This window comes from Lynx rufus, unplaced genomic scaffold, assembly GCF_022079265.1.
Source record: "Lynx rufus isolate CCGP_SWC_20201006 ecotype Redwood Valley unplaced genomic scaffold, mLynRuf1.p SCAF_2, whole genome shotgun sequence".
NCBI lineage: Eukaryota > Metazoa > Chordata > Mammalia > Carnivora > Felidae > Lynx > Lynx rufus.
Genome location: NW_025814834.1, coordinates 116,768,002 through 116,785,040, shown reverse-complemented (window position 1 = coordinate 116,785,040; position 17,039 = coordinate 116,768,002). Strand labels below are relative to the sequence as shown.

Below are 17,039 nucleotides of genomic sequence, written 5' to 3'. Positions count from 1 at the left end.
GTAAATAAATGTTTAAAAAAATTAAAACAAACAAACAAACAAACAAAAAGAAGACACTTCCTAAGTCCCTCTGCTGATTTCTACCAGACTTCTTGAAGGCAATGAAGAAATCAGTTTGAATATGATACCCTAAATAGCTCCTGTTTCTCTTCAACATTGTCCATTCTTCATTCTCTCCCCGCAAACCACCCCCTCCAGACACACAGCAGAAAGCTGAAAGAATCTAACTAATAGAAACATAATCAGGACAGAACACATTTCCCTTCATTTATCACACATGACAGGGCACCACATGTACAGGGCAATACGTCAGATGCTAGGGGAAACAAAGATGATTAATGATTAAGACTAAGGTCCTTAGTCTGGGGTGCCTGGATGGCTCAGTCGGTTAAGTGGCTGACTCTTGATGTTGGCTCAGGTCATGATCTCCGTTTTGAGTTCAAGCCCTGAATCCAGCTTTGTGCTCACAGCAGGGAGCCTGCTTAAGATCCTCGTCTCCCTCTTTCTGCCCATACCCCACTCACACTCACTCTCTCTCAAAAACAAATGTTAAAAAAAAATTTTTTTTTTAAGACAGGTCCTCAGCTTTAAGTTGATCACTAACCAGCAAAGGAGATAGAGACATATAGAGATAGCTCACAAGTGGAAGGAATTAAGGTAATGAAACAGAGACAGAAGTTAGTTCCGCAGAGGGCAAGTGATAGCCTAGATACAATGATTTTTTTTAATTGAAGTATAATTGACATACAATATTATATTAGTTTCAGGTGTACAACAGTGATTTCCCAATTCTATACACTACAAAATGCTCACCGTGATAAGTGTAGTTACCATCTATGATGATACAAAGCTATTACAATATTAACTATATTCTCCAGGCTGTACTTTTCATCCCCATGACTTTCTTATTTTATAACTAGAAGTTCATACCTCTTGTTTTTAATTTTATTTATTTAAGACCTCTCCACATCCACTGTGGGGCTTGAACTCACCACCCCAAGGTGAAGAGTCGCACTCTCTTCCCAGTGAGTCAGCCAGGCGCCCTGTATAGTCTGTACTTCTTAAATCCCCTCACCTGTTTTGCCCTCCCTTCGGGCAACCACCAGTTTGTTCTCTATATTGATGAGTCTGTTTCTGTTTTCCATTTGTTTTTTTAGATCCCATATATAAGTGAGATTGTATGGTAGGACAGTGTTTCTTAAAACTCTGGTCCCCCCTACCTGTAGCATGGGCATCACAGGGAAAATGTTAGATGTGAAGATTCTCAGACTGCACCCAAGTCTACTCCAAAGGTGGTGTGGGGGTGGCAATCTGTGTTTCAACAAACCCTCAAGGTAATTCCGATACATGATAACGTTTGACAACTGCTGGGTCTATGAAAATTTCACAGAGGAGGGGCGCCTGGGTGGCTCAGTCAGTTAAGCGTCCGACTTCGGCTCAGGTCATGATCTCATGGTCCGTGAGTTCGAATCCTGCGTCGGGCTCTGTGCTGACAGCTCAGAGCCTGGAGCCTGCTTCGGATTCTGTGTCTCCCTCTCTCTGACCCTCCCCCAGTCATGCTCTGTCTCTCTCTGTCTCAAAAATACATAAGCATAAAAAAAAATTCACAGAAGAGACATTTGAGGTGGACCCTTAGAGAATTCATATTACAGCAGACAGAAAGAGAAGGGCATCCCAGGAGATCACAATGAACAAAGGTATGGAGATGAGAAATTGAAATGTGTAAACATGTTGGGGAAATAGCGCTTAAGCAGGTATGTGAAGGGAAAACATGGGAAATGTGGCCAGAGAGGCAAATGAGGGCCAAATTTTAAAGAGCCTCAAATTTTATACTGTAAAGTTTGAACCTTATTTTATAGACATAAAGAAAATATAGGTTTAAAGCAGGGGAGAGACAGTGATCAGAAATGTATTTTAAAGCTCTGTGTGGGACTGGTCTACCATGAGGCTACCAATTAAGAGGCTAGTTAGTCCTGGCAAGAAATAAGAGCTAAATACAATAGAATTAAAATAGAAAAGAGAGAAAATATATGTCAAACATTTCCAAAGTAGGATAAACGAGCTGTATTGAATAGTGGTTTAAGACCACAAGCTCTAGGGCCAAACTGCCTGGCGCTGACACTTTTTAGCTCTGTGCCTTTGGGAAATATAACTGTGTGTCTCAGTTTTCTCATCCACAGAAAAGATCCAATAATAGTTCCTACCTCACAGCACTATTATGAGGACTAAAATGAATAATCGTAAAGTGCTTAGAACAGTGCCTGGTATCAAGTAAACATTCAATAAATATGGTGTGTGTGTGTGCACGCGCGAGTGTTTTTTTAGGGAGTAATATGTCTAAAATGTCTAGTTCAAGTTAGAAAATAATACCATAAGATGAGTTGGGAACATGCTGAATTTGCAATGTCTAGAGGACACCTTCACTTTTCTGGACCTCATTTCCTAGGGTCTTAGCAATTGGAAACAGGCGCTCACAGTAGTCCCAGGAAACTAGTGGACAGGCGAAATGAGCACAGATACAGGGGAGGTTATCAAGGCTGCCTGGGCCCCATTTCCAGTCTTACACAGAAGATCTGGTTTGTACCTTTATTTATTTTTTTTATATTTTTATTTTTGAGAGAGAGACAGAGTGCAAGTACAGGAGGGGCAGAGGGAGAGGGAGACACAAAATCTGGATCAGGCCCCAGGCTCCGAGCTGTTGGCACACGGGCCCGATGCAGGGCTCGAACTCACAAACCGTGAGATCATGACCTGAGCCAAAGTCAGACACTCAACTGACTGAGCCACCCAGGTGCCCCTCTGGTTTATGCCTTTTATTTTTATTTATTTATTTATTTTTAACGTTTATTTATTTTTGAAACAGGGAGAGACAGCATGAATGGGGGAGGGTCAGAGAGAGAGGGAGACACAGAATCTGAAACAGGCACCAGGCTCTGAGCTGTCAGCACAAAGCCTGACGTGGGGCTCAAACTCACAGACCGCGAGATCATGACCTGAGCCGAAGTCAGATGCTTAACCGACTGAGCCACCCAGGCGCCCCAGGTTTGTGCCTTTTAAATGAAGTTAGGTATCATTAATGTAAATATAGCTGAACAAGTTAGAGCAATAATGAGATAATGTAGTCAATAGTGCTGGCTCATCAAATATGCCCAATTCTCTCTCTTTCCAAATGTGAGACATGACTGATCTTCCTGGCCCCCTTGTGGTTGGGTAGGGCCCTATGACTCAGTCAGGCCAATGAGTTGTTAATGAGAGTGTCCTGAATCACTTTAATTGCCAATATGAGACCATCTAGCAGTCTCTCCCTCTGGCCTGACTTACTTATCAGCCTGGGTTCCTGAGTAGCTATCCTAGCAGAGCTCCAAAGTCAACTTTCTAGAGATGATTATGCAGTGTGAGCAACAAGTACACAGTTTTTGTTTTAAAGTTTGGGAGTTGTTTGTTTCCACAACACTATAGTCTATCCTGATGCAGATACTATTTTAAGACCCATCAAATTCTAGGGGCGCCTGGGTGGCTCAGTTGGTTAAGCATCCGACTTCGGCTCAGGTCATGATCTTACGGTCTGTGGGTTCGAACCCCATGTCAGGCTCTGTGCTGATAGCTCGGAGCCTGGAACCTTCTTGGGATTCTGCGTCTCCCTCTTTCTCTACCCCTACCCTGCTCTCTCTCTCTCTCTCTCTCAAAATTAAACATTAAAAAAAAATTTAAAAAGACCTATCAAATTCTTAAAAATTAAATAGACACTTAACATCCAATCCTAATGAGGGTGTGGGGAAACATACTTTCAGAGATTTGCTAGGAGTAAAAATTGTTTCAACCTTTTTGAAAAGTAATTTGACAGTAGATTCTATTAAAATGAAAAGAGGTACATATATATACATATATATGTGAACATATATGTGTGTGTGTATATATTTTAACTCAGATTCCATTATGGGGAATCTCTTCCACAGAAATAAAAGTACTACTTCAAAAGCACGTTAATGTTTATTGTTGCATTATTCATAATGAATACATGCTGTAGTGAGAGCATCTTTCTAATTATGGTTTATCCACACTATTAAGGATTATGCAATTATGAAAAAGACAAATGTTGACTTCAAAGGATATCCACATGTGAAATAAAAACTAAACAAAACAAATCCACATTTAGGGGAGGCTGGCTGGCTCAGCAAGCAGTGCATGCGACTATCGATCTCAGGGTTGAGCCCTGCATTGGGTGTAAAGATGACTAAAAAATAAAATCTTTTTAAAAAATCCAGATTCATGACCTTGTAAGTACAAGCCTAGAAAACTAAGCTATTTTAGCTCAAAGCTGCAGATGTAGTGATGAGAGGGGAGGAGAGGATATTGTCACGTTTGTCTTAGTCTATCTTGATATTCCTTCACTTGTTACAATTTGTACCACTTCGTAATAAAACTAAAGTGAGAAAAACACCTAAACCTAACGGTTTGCTGAGTCTTTAAACAGTAAACTTAGTGTGACTGTCAGGGGTTGGGGTGGCGGAAGAGGTGGAGCTTCGAGAATATACTCTAGGCCACGCCTACTTCACCCGCCCAGTGGCCTCTCACGTGTGCCCTGGAAGGCTCCCCTTTGACGCATGCGTACTTGCCCGAGGTTTCCTGGCCTTGGAGGGGCGCTCAGAGGCTTAGGATTTGACCCCGGCAGGCTACCGTCGCGGCGACCGGAACGGCACCTGAGGTTTGCTTCCGGGCGTCTCTTTTGCTTCCCTTTCCCTCCCTCCCTCACGCTTCATCCCCTCCCCCTGCTCCCTTTTCCGTACCGTTTCGTTCTTCCCCGTCGAGGCCGACCCCAGAGTCTCGAGTCTGGGGTCTGGTTGGTGAAAAGAAGTGTTGTAGTTGGAAGCAGGGAGGTGTGGGAAGTACTGTTAATTGAGGTATTTGGAGATCAGGGGCCCGTCTGGAATGTTTTGTTTGTGGGAGGAGGTTGGGCGAGGGTGGGAAGGAAGTCTTCCGCGAGAGGCGAGCGGGGGCGGGGTTGAGCTGGGTTTGCGGGGTGGGTGGGACGCACCCCCAGAAAGGGTAGCGCGGGGGTGGGGTTGGTGTGTGGGCAAAGGAGAAATGGAGGCGGTGAGAACTGGTCTTGGAGTCGCACGGCATTCTGGCATCAGTTTTGCTCCAACCGTTTGATCAAAAAAGCAGTTAACACTAATGCGTAGGCTATTTGGATTGTAGTTTTTAGGTAGCCACATTTTATTCCCAGATTGCTTTAATTTTCCTTTACTTTTGGGAAGCCTCTTTGCTTTTGTATGCATAAGTGTGAATAGACTTTAAAAAGTAAGTTTCCACGTGGAAGCAAGGTAATGTAAAGCGAACAAGTAATTAAAGAGAAAACAGTGAATTATAAACCAACGCCCCCCCCCCATCCAAGTGGAGATATTTGTTCAAATTAGGCATAGCATGCAAACAAAGATTTCTCTCTTTAGTCAGTTAAGGAACACAGGTCACAGAAATACCTTCCTCAGCAAATTGGTTCTCTTCTGTTTCCTAAAACATTATTTTTTGGTAGCCTCTGTTGCGTATCATATGTTTTCCATGCCCTCACGCTTTTAAACCTTATCCAGGCCCATCTTCTGTAGAATAAGATCGGTACAAAATCTTAGCATCGGATACAGGGGAACGGAGAGGGAGAACATAGAATGGAACCTAATTGTATTTGAATGAGAAATAGTAGTGTAGGAATGAGTTTTAGAGACTGAAGTTTGGCGGTTATAATAATTGCAAAGGTAATCTTAGTTTTCTCTTCCATGTAGGGGACAACAGCATGTCTTCCATCCCTGGGTGCATTGGTTTGGGTGCAGCCGCAGCTGCAGTGGAGTCTGATGAGATCGCAGAGCTGCAACAAGCGGTGGTTGAGGAGCTGGGTATCTCAATGGAGGAACTGAGACAGTTCATCGATGAAGAACTGGAGAAGATGGACTGTGTACAGCAGCGAAAGAAGCAACTAGCGGAGTTGGAGACGTGGGTAATACAGAAGGAATCTGAGGTGGCCCATGTTGATCAGCTCTTTGATGATGCATCCAGGTGAGGACTACACGGAAAATCGGAGATCTCCCCTGGGCAGACATTTTAGAAGTGTAATTGCTCATGACATTGTGCCAGTCGCTTTATTCTTTACAAGGTACAGACGTGTAGGACCTTTCTGTTTCTCAAAGGTTACGGCCAACAATCTGACCTCACGGTCGCCAGGGTGGCTCAGTCATTTGGGCATCTGACTCTTGATTTTGGCTCAGGTCATCATCTCTCCCATCGTGGAATCTGGCCCCATGTTGGGCTCTGCGCTAATGGCGTGAACCGACTTGGGATTCTCTCCCTCTCTCTCTGCCCCTGCCCCATACCCTGTCTCTCTTTCTTTCAAAATAAATAAATAAATAAATAAACATTTAAAAAAATCCGACCTCACAGCCACCCGTTATATGTAGAATATTCATCTATTGGAAGCCAGTGTATGGTCTACAGTGGAATGGTCAAGGTCTTGAGTCTTTTCCCCTTGTTTCTCCTGTACTCTGCTTCAGAACAACTGCACAGTTTTCTTAGTAGGATGATCTAGGGAGTGAGGATTGTAAGTCGTTGCTGTCTTATGAAACTGTGGAACATGAGCCCTGTATCTACTCATAAATTCCCAGAAGATTGGTGCCTAGTATGCCTTAGTTGTCACTTAGAACACCTTTTCATATAGCAAGGTAAATGATGAGATATGGTTAATGTACTTTCAGGTTATTTTGGATTTTGTTAGGGCCTAGTCTGAAACCACTAAACATATTTTAATGAGAAAAGCATTTTATTATTATTATTATTATTATTAAGTTTATTTTTGAGAGAGAGAGACAGAGCACCAGCAGGGGAGGGGCAGAGAGAGAGAAGGAGAGGGAGACACAGAATTTGAAGCAGGATCCTGGTTCTGAGCTGTCAGCTCAGAGCCCAATGCGGGGCTCGAACTCATGAGCCGTGAGATCATGACCTAAGCCGCAGTTGGATGCTTAACCGATTGAGCCCCCCAGGTGTCCTGAGAAAAGCATCTTAAATTCTAAATGGAGACACTTTGGAATATGACCTGTTTAAATTGAGGTCAGTGTATACTTAAATATATATAAATTCTGATGGCTTTTATACCTATTTCTGCTGGCTTTGACCTTTTCTACATGTGTTCCAATATTAGGGCAGTGACTAACTGTGAGTCTTTGGTGAAGGACTTTTATTCCAAACTGGGACTACAATACCGGGACAGTAGCTCTGAGGATGAAGCCTCCCGGCCTACAGAAATAATCGAGATTCCTGATGAAGATGATGATGTCCTCAGTATTGATTCAGGTAAGAGATAAGACTCTGGGTAGGAAAATCTCAGGATTGAAATTGAGACACAGGAAGACAAACAGATAAAAGAAGAGAGCAGAAATTGTTGTCACTAACTCCATATTCTAAACTGTTGAACTTACCCGTTACCAAAAAGGAATAGAACATTATTAGTATCATAGATGTCCTCTACGTGCTACTTTCTGATTGAATGACCTTCCTTTCCCCATTCTGTGTCACCTCTATTCTGAATTCACTTCCTTTTGTTTTTAGGTGGCATTCGCACCTATATATATATTTCAAAACAGTAGATTGTTTGGTTTTGTCTATTTTTGAGGGGTTTTTTAATGTATAATTTACAAACTATAAAATTTACCCACTTTAAGTGTAGAGTTTGAGTTTTAGTAAATTTATAGAGTAGTGCAGTCTTCACCACAGATGTTTGGATTACCCCAAAACATCCCTCTTACCTGTTTGTCTGCATTCTCCATTTTCACCCCAACCATTGATCTGCTTACTTCCTTTTTGCCTTTTCTAGAAATTTCATTTAAATAGAATCACAATTTGTCGTCTTTTGTATCTGGCTTCTGTCATTTAGCATAACATTTTTGCTGTGGAACATGTTGTTCCATGTATCTGTAGTTTGCTTTTTTTTTTCTTTTTGCTGAGCAGTATTCCATTCAATGGATATACCACATACTATCTTCTGTAATTGATGATAAATATTTGGGTTGTTTCTAGTTTGGGGCGATTATGAGTAATGCTGCTATGTACGTTTGTGTAGAAGTCTTTATGTGGGCGTTATGTTTCATGTCTTTTGGATATTCCATCTAGGAATAGAATTGTTAGGGCTTAGGGTAAGTGTACATTTGAGAAACTGCCATATTGTTTTCAAAAGTGGCTATACCATTCTACATTCCCACTAGCAAAGTATGGGGGTTCCAGTTTCTTTACATCCTTGTTGGTGCTTGGTATTGTCAGTTTTTTATTTTAGCTTTTGCAGTGTGAGTGTGGTGGTATCAAATTGTGATTGTAGTGTGCATTTCCTGAAGGAAGTTGAGCATCTTTTCACATACTTAATTTACCATTTGTTTTTTCTTTGGGAAAACATCCATTAAAATCTTGAGGCTTTTTTAAAAAATCGGGTTGTCTTTTTATTAGAGAACCGCTCTTTTGACTTAGAGAACTCAGGCTTTAGGTACAGTTCATTTATCAGATATATTTTAGAAATACTTTCTCTCAAATGTGGTCTTTTCATTTTCTTAATGGTGTCTTTTAACAGTAATAATTCTCAAGGTAGAGGTTGAGAGTGGTTGGTTTATTTTGCTTATGACTATTTAGTTGTTTCACCACCATTTGTTGAAAAGACTATCCTTTGGTATCCTTGTCAAAAATCATCTGGCCACGTATATGAGGGTCTATTTCCAGATTCTGTTCTGTCACATTGATCTATATATTTGTTGTTATACCAGCACCACACTGCTTTTATTACTATAGTTTCAATGGTAAGTATTAAAATCACCTAGTGGAAGTCTCCAAATACAAATGTATTTCATATGACTTTGAAATATATTTTGGAATCAGCTTGTCAGTTTCTATCAAGAACATTTTTTAAAGCCTGCTGGGATTTTTAATAGAAACTCTATTGAATCTAAAGGCCAATTTGGAGAGCATTACCTTTTTAACGACTAGTCTTCTAATGCATTAACGTGGTACATTTGTCCTAAGTGTTGTATTCTTTTTAATGCTAATGTGAGTGAGATTATTTACTTAATTTCATTTTAGGATTGTTTGTTGCTAAGATATGAAAATATAGTTGATTTTTGTGTATTAATCTTGTAGCCCTGACCTTACTAAGCTCACTTATTAGTTCTAGAAGTTTTTTGTGGATCCCTTGGGATTTTCTATATATTAGACCATGCTGTCTCTGCAAATAAAGTCAATTTTACTTCTTTCTTTCTAATCTAAATGTCTTTTATTTCTTTTTTATTGCCTTATTGTACTCAGTAGAACCTCGAGTACAATGTTGAATAAAAGTTTGAGGGTAGACATCCTTTCCTTGCTTCTGATCTTAGGGGGAAGCATTTAGTCTTTAGGCATTAATTATAATGTGAGCTTTAAGGTTTTTGTAGATATCCTTTCTCAGGTTGAAGGAAGTTGCTTCTGTTCCTAGAAACTGTCAGGTTGAAAGAAGTTCCTTCTGTTCTGTATTGGATTTGCTAATATGTTTTGTTAAGAATTTTTGCACCTGGGGCACCTGGGTGGCTCAGTTGGTTAAGAGTCTGGCTCTTGATTTCAGCTTAGGTTGTGATCTTGCAGTTCATGAGTTCAAGCCCTGCCTTGGGCTCCACGCTGACAGGGGGCCTGCTTGGGATTCTCTCTCCCTCTCTGCCTTTCCCCTCTCTGTGTCTCTCTCAAAATAAATAAATAAACTAAAAAGGAAAAAGAGTAGTTTTGTGGAGGACTTTAAAAAAAATTTTTGTTGCATCTATGGTCATGAGGACTATAGGTTTTTAGTTTTATTGTGGTGTGGTTTTTTGACTTTGGTATTAGGGTATTATGGACCTTATAAAGATGAGTTGGGAAATGTTCCCTTCTCTGAATTTGTGTGAAATAGTATTATTTCTTCCTTAAATGTTTGATAAATTCAGCACTGAGACTGTCTTGACCTGGACCTTTCTTTGTGGATGATTTTTTTTTTTTTTTGGATAGTTTTTTTTTTTTTATAAGCTTTTTAGTTTGGAATAGTTTTTGTTTTTTGTTTGTTTGTTTTAATTTATTTTTGAGAAAGAATGTGAGCAGGGGAGGGGCAGAGAGAGGGTGGGAAATACAGAATCTGAAGCAGGCTCCAGGCCCTAAGCTGTCAGCACAGAGCCTGACATGGGGCTTAAACTGTTGAACCACCAGATTGTGCCTGAGCCGAAATCAGACACCCAATGGACTGAGCCACCCAGGCGCCACAGTTTGGAAGAGTTTTATATTTTTGTGTAAATTGCAAAGATAATGCAGAGAGTTCTGTATACCTTCCACCAGTTTATTCCAATGTTAGTATTTTTTAATGTTTATTTATTTATTTTGAGAGGGAGAGAGAGACAGAGCATGCATATGTGCACAAGTGGGGGAGAGGGAGAGAGAGAATTCCAAGCAGGCTCTGTGCTGTTACCTCAGAGCCCTACTCAGGACTTGATCTCCCGAACCGCGAGATTATGACCTGAGTCAAAGTCAAGAGTTGGACTGAGCCACCCAGGCACCCCTAATGTTAATATTTTGTTACTGTGATACATTGGCCCAAACTAAAAAACAAACATGGGTGCGTTACTTATCTAAACTTATCTAAACTCCACGCTTTGGATTTCTGGGCTTTTCCCATTCCAGGTGGGAAGCTTTTTAATTACTAATTAATTTTCTTTACCTGATATGTCTATTTGTATTTTCTGTTCCTTCTTAAGTCATTTTTGTTAATTTGTATCTTTCTAGGAATTTTTCCATCTCATTTAGTTGTCTAAATTATTGCCATAAAGTTCATACTATTCCCTTATGATTCTTTTGAATTTCTGTAGGTTCTGTAGCAATGTTCCTTTCATTCCTGATATTGGTTATTTGGATCTCTTTTTTTTCCCTTGGTTAATCTAGCTGAAGGATTATTGTTTTTTTTTGCTCTTTTTCAAGGGACCAGTTTTTGTGTTCATTTGTTTCTTTTTCTCTACCGTTTTCCTGTTTTTTTGTTACACTGATTTCTACTCTGATCTTTATTATTTTCTTCCTTCCATGTACTTGGGTTTGATTTGCTCTTCTTTTTCTAGTTTCTTAAAATGAAAATAGATTATTGATTTGGTTTTAGGTCTTCTTCCTTTCTAATATAAAATTTATGCATTGCTTTACTACATCTCGTAAATTTTTTTGTTACATTTTCACTTTTTTTTTTTAATATTAAAAATATATATGCTTTTTTTATATTTTAATTTTTATTTTAGAGAGAGAATGTGAGCGTGGAAAAGGGGCAGAAAGAGAGGGAGAGAGAGAGAATCCCAAGCAGGTTCCATGCTTAGCACAGAGCCTGACACAGGGCTTGATCCCATGACCCTAGAATCGTGATCTGAGCTGAAATCAAGAGTCAGACACAACCGACTGAGCCACCCATGCACCCCGTATTTTCCGTTTCCCTTTAACTTATAATTTTAATTTCCTGTGTGATTTTTCTTTGACCAATGGTTTATCCCAAGTATTTAGGAATTTCCCAGATTTCTTTGTGTTGTGACTTTTTTATTTAATATAATTTTGGTCAGAAAACCTGCTTTGTATTATTTTAATCCTTTTAAATGTATTTAAATGTTTTTTAATGGCCTAGTATATTATCTGTCCTGGAGAATGATCCATGTGTGCTTGCAAACAATTTGTATTCTGCTGCTGTTGATTGGAATATTTTATAAATGTTTTTTAGGTTAAGTTGGCCGATAGCGCTGTTCAAGTCTTCTGTGTCCTTATTGATTTTCTGTCTGGTTATTTTAACGATTACTTGGAAAGGAGTTTTGAAATCTTGAACTAAAATTGTTGACTTGTTTGTCATTTCAATTCTTTCAGTTTTTGCTTCCTATATTTTGGGACTCTGTTATGTATATGTTTATAGTTACTTTTTTTATTATTATAAGGTATCTCTTTGTGTCTCAAGTGATATCCCTTGTCTTAAAGTCTATTTTGTCAGGGGCGCCTGGGTGGCGCAGTCGGTTAAGCGTCCGACTTCAGCCAGGTCACGATCTCGCGGTCCGTGAGTTCGAGCCCCGCGTCGGGCTCTGGGCTGATGGCTCAGAGCCTGGAGCCTGTTTCAGATTCTGTGTCTCCCTCTCTCTCTGCCCCCCCCCCCCCCCGTTCATGCTCTGTCTCTCTCTGTCCCAAAAATAAATAAACGTTGAAAAAAATAAAAAAAAAAAAGTTAAAAAAAAAAAGGTCTATTTTGTCAGATATTAATGTGGAATTTCCATTTCTGTTATGATTACTGTTTGTATATTGTGTCGTTTTCTGTATTTTTACTTAAAATCTTTGTCTTGAATTTAGTGTATTTCTTGCATACAATATATGTATAGTTAGATCTCTTTTTTTTTTTAATTTTTTTTAATGTATGTATATTTTTGAGAGAGAGACAGAGCACAAGTGAGGAAGGGACAGAGAGAGAGTGAGACACAGAATCTGAAGCAGGCTCTAGGCTCTGAGCTGTTAGCACAGAGCCTGATGCGGGGCTCGAACTCACAAACCATGAGATCATGACCTGAACTGAAGTCAGACACTTAACCAACTGAGCCACCCAGGTGCCCCAGATCTTGTCTTTTTTTAATCCATTCTCACAGTTTCTGCCTTTTTAATTAGTATTGAGTGCATTCACAGTTAATATGAATCCTTATGGGTGGATTTTTTATTGGCCATTTTGCATTTTCTCCCCCTATGTCCCATGTCTTTTATATTTGTCTGTTCTTTGCTGCTTTCTTTGTGTCGAACAAATATTTCAGTAAGTCATTTTAATTTCTCTGATTTTTTTTGGCTTTTAAAAAAAGTGCTTGCATATTTATCTGGTCATTAACTACTACAAGTTAATACTGACTTAATTCTGGTAAAATATAGCAGCTTTGCACTGGGATAGCTCCGTTTTCACTCTCTTCTTGTGTGATACTGTTGTCAACTATATTGCATCTACGTATGTTTAAAGCCAACAATTTTGTGTTACAGTTATTGCCAGGAGTAATCTTATTTTTAAAGATGTTATGGGAAGAAAAGAGAAAAATACATATTTACCCAGATGTTTACATTTCTATTCCTCTTCATTTCTTTCTGTGGATCTGAGTTAGGATCTAGTGTCATCCTTTTCCAGCCAGAAAGATTTCCTTTAATATTTCTTGTAATTCTGAGGCACCTGGGTGGCTCAGGTGTTAAGTGTCCCAACTCTTAAGTGATTAAGTGTCCAACTCTTGATTTTGGCTCAGGGTATTTGTGAGATCGAGCCTCGCGTCAGGCCCTGTACCAACCACACAGAGCCTGCTTGGCATTCTCTCTCTCCCTCTCTCTCTGCCCTTCTCTCTCTCTCTCTCTCTCTCTCTCTCTCTCTCTCTCAAAATAAATATTTAAAGCATATTTCTTGTGGTCCTGCTAAAAGTCATTTCATTTATCTGAGATATAGCATTCTTGGTTCACTATTTTCTTTTGGCATTTCGAATATGCCATTCCAGTGCCTTCTGGCCTCAGTTATTTCTGATAGGAAGTTAGATGAATGTGGTGTACCCTGGATGTGAGGCATTTTTGTTTTACTGCTTTTAAGATTTTCTCTTTTGATTTTAGTAGTTTCAGTAGGTTGTGTCTAGGTATAATTCTCTCCGTATTTGTCGTATTTGAGATTCATGGAACTTGGATCTGTAGGTTCACATTTTTCATCAAATTTAGAAGTGTTTCGGTCATTATTTCTTCATATATTTTTTTCTAGCCCTTTCTCCCCTGGCCTTCTGAGCTCATCATTATGCATATGGTAGAATGCTTCACATTGTCTTATAAGTCTTTGAGACACTGTTCATTTTTCTTCAACCTTCTTCTCTTTGTGCTTTGGATGGGGCAATTTCTCTATATAGGTATCTATTAGTTTATTTATTCTTCTGCCATTTTAAATTTGCTTTTTTTAGCCCCCCCTAGTGAATGCAGTAAAACCTTGGATTGTGGCTAGTCTGTTCTGTGAGTGTTCTGCAAGACGAGCAAAAATTTCTAATAAATTTTAACTTGATAAGCAGGTAGTGTCTTGGAATACAAGTAGTTCATAACACTGAACATCAGTCACATGATCACAACTCAGCTCTCTCTCTGAGGGATTGTGGGTCATCATCAATGCAATCTCACATTTCTGTGAAATCCTCAAAAGGAGGCATTGGATAGGTTCCTTGTTAAAGTTGCACAAAAAGAAAAAGATTCCATTGAGCCAATAGCAGTTATTCCATTAGTGACAGTGAAAGTCGTCCTACACAATAACCCTCCTCTCTCTTGTCTTCCTCACACCAGCCACAAAGGTTTTCAAAGGTAAGTGCAGGTTAATTTATTTTTCTTTGTATTTTGTATTTTCTTTATTATTATGTATTATAGTATTGTAATAATTTTTATATGAATTTTTGGGGTTGTGGAATTAATCATCTGAGTTTTCATTATTTCTTATGGGGAAATTTGCTTTGATATACAAGTGCTTTGGATTATAAGGATGTTTCTGGAATGAATTATGCTCAAAAACCAAGGTTTTACTGTATTTCGTTTCAGTTTTTGTAATTTCAACCCTGGAATTTCCATTTGCTTCTTTTTATAGTCAAGTCTTTTGTTTATTAAGTATTAGCATATTTTCCTTTAAATCTTTGAATGTAATTTCCATGAGCTCTTTGAGCATATTTATAAATCCAATACCTAGGCCCGTATGGCAAGTCAGTTTCCATTGCTAGAGTTTTGTTTCCTGAGTATAGGGCGTACTTTCCTATTTCTTTGAATGTTTCATTATTTTTGTTGTTGAAAGCTGGATACTTTCAAGTTTTTTTTCTTATGATGCCAACTGTGTCTTCTTTGTAGTGTACAGCTGATGTCCCTGCTTGGTTTTTAAATTTGAACTATATATATTAGCTTGGCTCCTAACCTTTGCTCCCTTTTTTTTTTACATAGTTTAGCCAGTGAGTTTTATAGAAATATAGAGAATGCATTCAGAGTTGCATGTATTCTCAAGTCTCCATTGGGTTTCCTGCATCTTTTCTGTATGTGCATAGTTTAGCAGTCACCCACAGATTCTTATATATGTATTTATGTGTGTGTGTGTGTGTGTGTGTATGTGTATATATATATATATATATGTGTGTGTATATAACTTTATATATATTAACTTGGCTCTTAACAATTGCTCCCCCCCCCCCCGCCCTTTTTTTTTTGCATAGTTTAGCCAGTGAGTTTTACGGAGGTATAGAGAATACATTCAGAGTTGCATTTAGTTCTCAAGTTTCCATGGACTCCTGGGTCTTGTCTGCATTTGCACAGTTTAGCAGTCACTCAAGAATGCATAGAGAATTTATCTAAGCCTGTCCATGGCTCTCTCATTTTCAGGATCTCCTTGTTAAGTTTCTGACTGGTTTGCTGCTCACCCTAAACAAGAGCTGCAAGCTCAGACTAGTAAAGCTGCTCATTGCCATGGCTAGCGCCTCAATGGTAAAGCCGTAGTTTGCTCTCACCAAACAAGGAGTGGAGTGGGGATGGGAGCCACCCCAGGCAAGCAGGCCACAGACTTCTCTTTCTTACCAGAATTCAAGCAATTTTTCAGAACAAACACTTTGAATTAATTCTTTGCCTTTGGTCAATTTCCAGTGCCATGAAATGATTGTAACTTTTTTTTTCCAGTTTTATAGTTGTTTTCTGCATAGGGGAGTCATCTATATCACTATTTTCATATCACTATTATCAGAAGCGCCATAGTTTTGCCTTTTTTTAACTGTAGAAGTGGAATCATACATAGTGTATACATACATTCTTCAGTCATTTCTTTAACATCTTGCTGATGTGTGATGTTTAACTCAGTAACTACTACAGCATAGTATTCCATCTTGTGAATATGACACAATATATCTATTCTCCTGTCAGTTGCATTTCATTTGTTTTCAATTCAAATAATGCTGTAAATATTCTTATACATGATTCCTAATCCACATATGCAAGAATCTTTCTAAATTTTGGCAGTCTTACTAAATTTTTAGGAGATATATATATATGTATATATATATACGCACTCTAAGGAGTTGCTAATTCTTAGGATATGGAAATTTTAACATTACTGGATAAGCAATGGCCAAACAGCTTTCCAAAGTGGTTGTACCAATTTATATTTGTAACTACCAGTGGATGAGAGTGTCCTGTGCTACACATACTTGACAACACTTGGTATTGTGATTTTTAAATTTTATTTCCCTACTGATGAACTTGAGAATCTTTTCATGTGTTTGTGAGTCATCTGTAGTTTTTCTTTGAAATGTCTGTTCATGTCTCTTGTTTGTTTGCTCACTCAGTGATCATTGCCGTTACTAATCCTATGCAGTTGCGTGTTGCAAATATCACTCCCAGCTTACAGTTTATCTTTATTTGTTATGTTATTTGTTGAAAAACAGGTGTTGTACTCTAGGATTTTTTTTCATGGTCATTGTGTTTTACATCCTTTCTGCCCTGAGGCTTTATTATAAAGGTCATTTATGTTGCCTTTGAAAGTTTCATAGTTTCACCTGTCACATTTAAGTCTTTAATTCAACTGGAATTTATTTTTTGTGTAGTATTTGAGGTCAAAATCAAATTTTTTTTCCATATGGTTATTAATGTTTCAGCACCACTACTGAAATGAATCCCTCCTTACTGATTTTGCATTGTCTGCTCTATCATAAATTATTTCCAGGGGCGCCTGGGTGGCTCAGTTGGTTAAGCAACCGACTCTTGACTTTGTCTCAGGTCATGATCTCATGGTTCGTGAGTTCAAGCCCCGTGTCGGGCTCTGCGCTAACAGTGTGGGGTCTGCTTGGGATTCTCTGCCTCCTCTCTCTTTCCCTCCCCCACCCTCAAATAAATAAACATTAAAAAATAATTTCCATATGTATCGATTTGTTTCTGGATTTTCTGTTCTTTTTCATTAGTCTGTCATTTTTTTCTTTTTTTATTATTTTATTGTATTTTTTATTTTATTTTTAATT

At 38.8% G+C, this 17,039-nt stretch overlaps 1 protein-coding gene across 5 annotated transcripts in view; it reads left to right on the top strand.

Moving 5' to 3' along the window:
* The first annotated feature begins 4,653 nt into the window (after window positions 1-4,653).
* Window positions 4,654-17,039, top strand: part of SETDB1 (SET domain bifurcated histone lysine methyltransferase 1) — a 35,123-nt gene continuing 22,737 nt past the window's right edge. For 2 of the 5 annotated variants that reach the window (XM_047082446.1, XM_047082444.1), the window contains exons 1-4: window positions 4,761-4,901; window positions 5,778-6,048; window positions 7,184-7,335; window positions 14,347-14,364. In XM_047082446.1, coding sequence (XP_046938402.1) covers window positions 5,789-6,048; window positions 7,184-7,335; window positions 14,347-14,364 — 430 coding nt within the window. In that variant the 5' untranslated portion in view covers window positions 4,761-4,901; window positions 5,778-5,788. Of the gene's footprint in view, window positions 4,706-4,760; window positions 4,902-5,777; window positions 6,049-7,183; window positions 7,336-14,346; window positions 14,365-17,039 lie in introns of those variants that run through there. The other 3 variants (XM_047082448.1, XM_047082447.1, XM_047082445.1) reach the window with 2 other exon arrangements.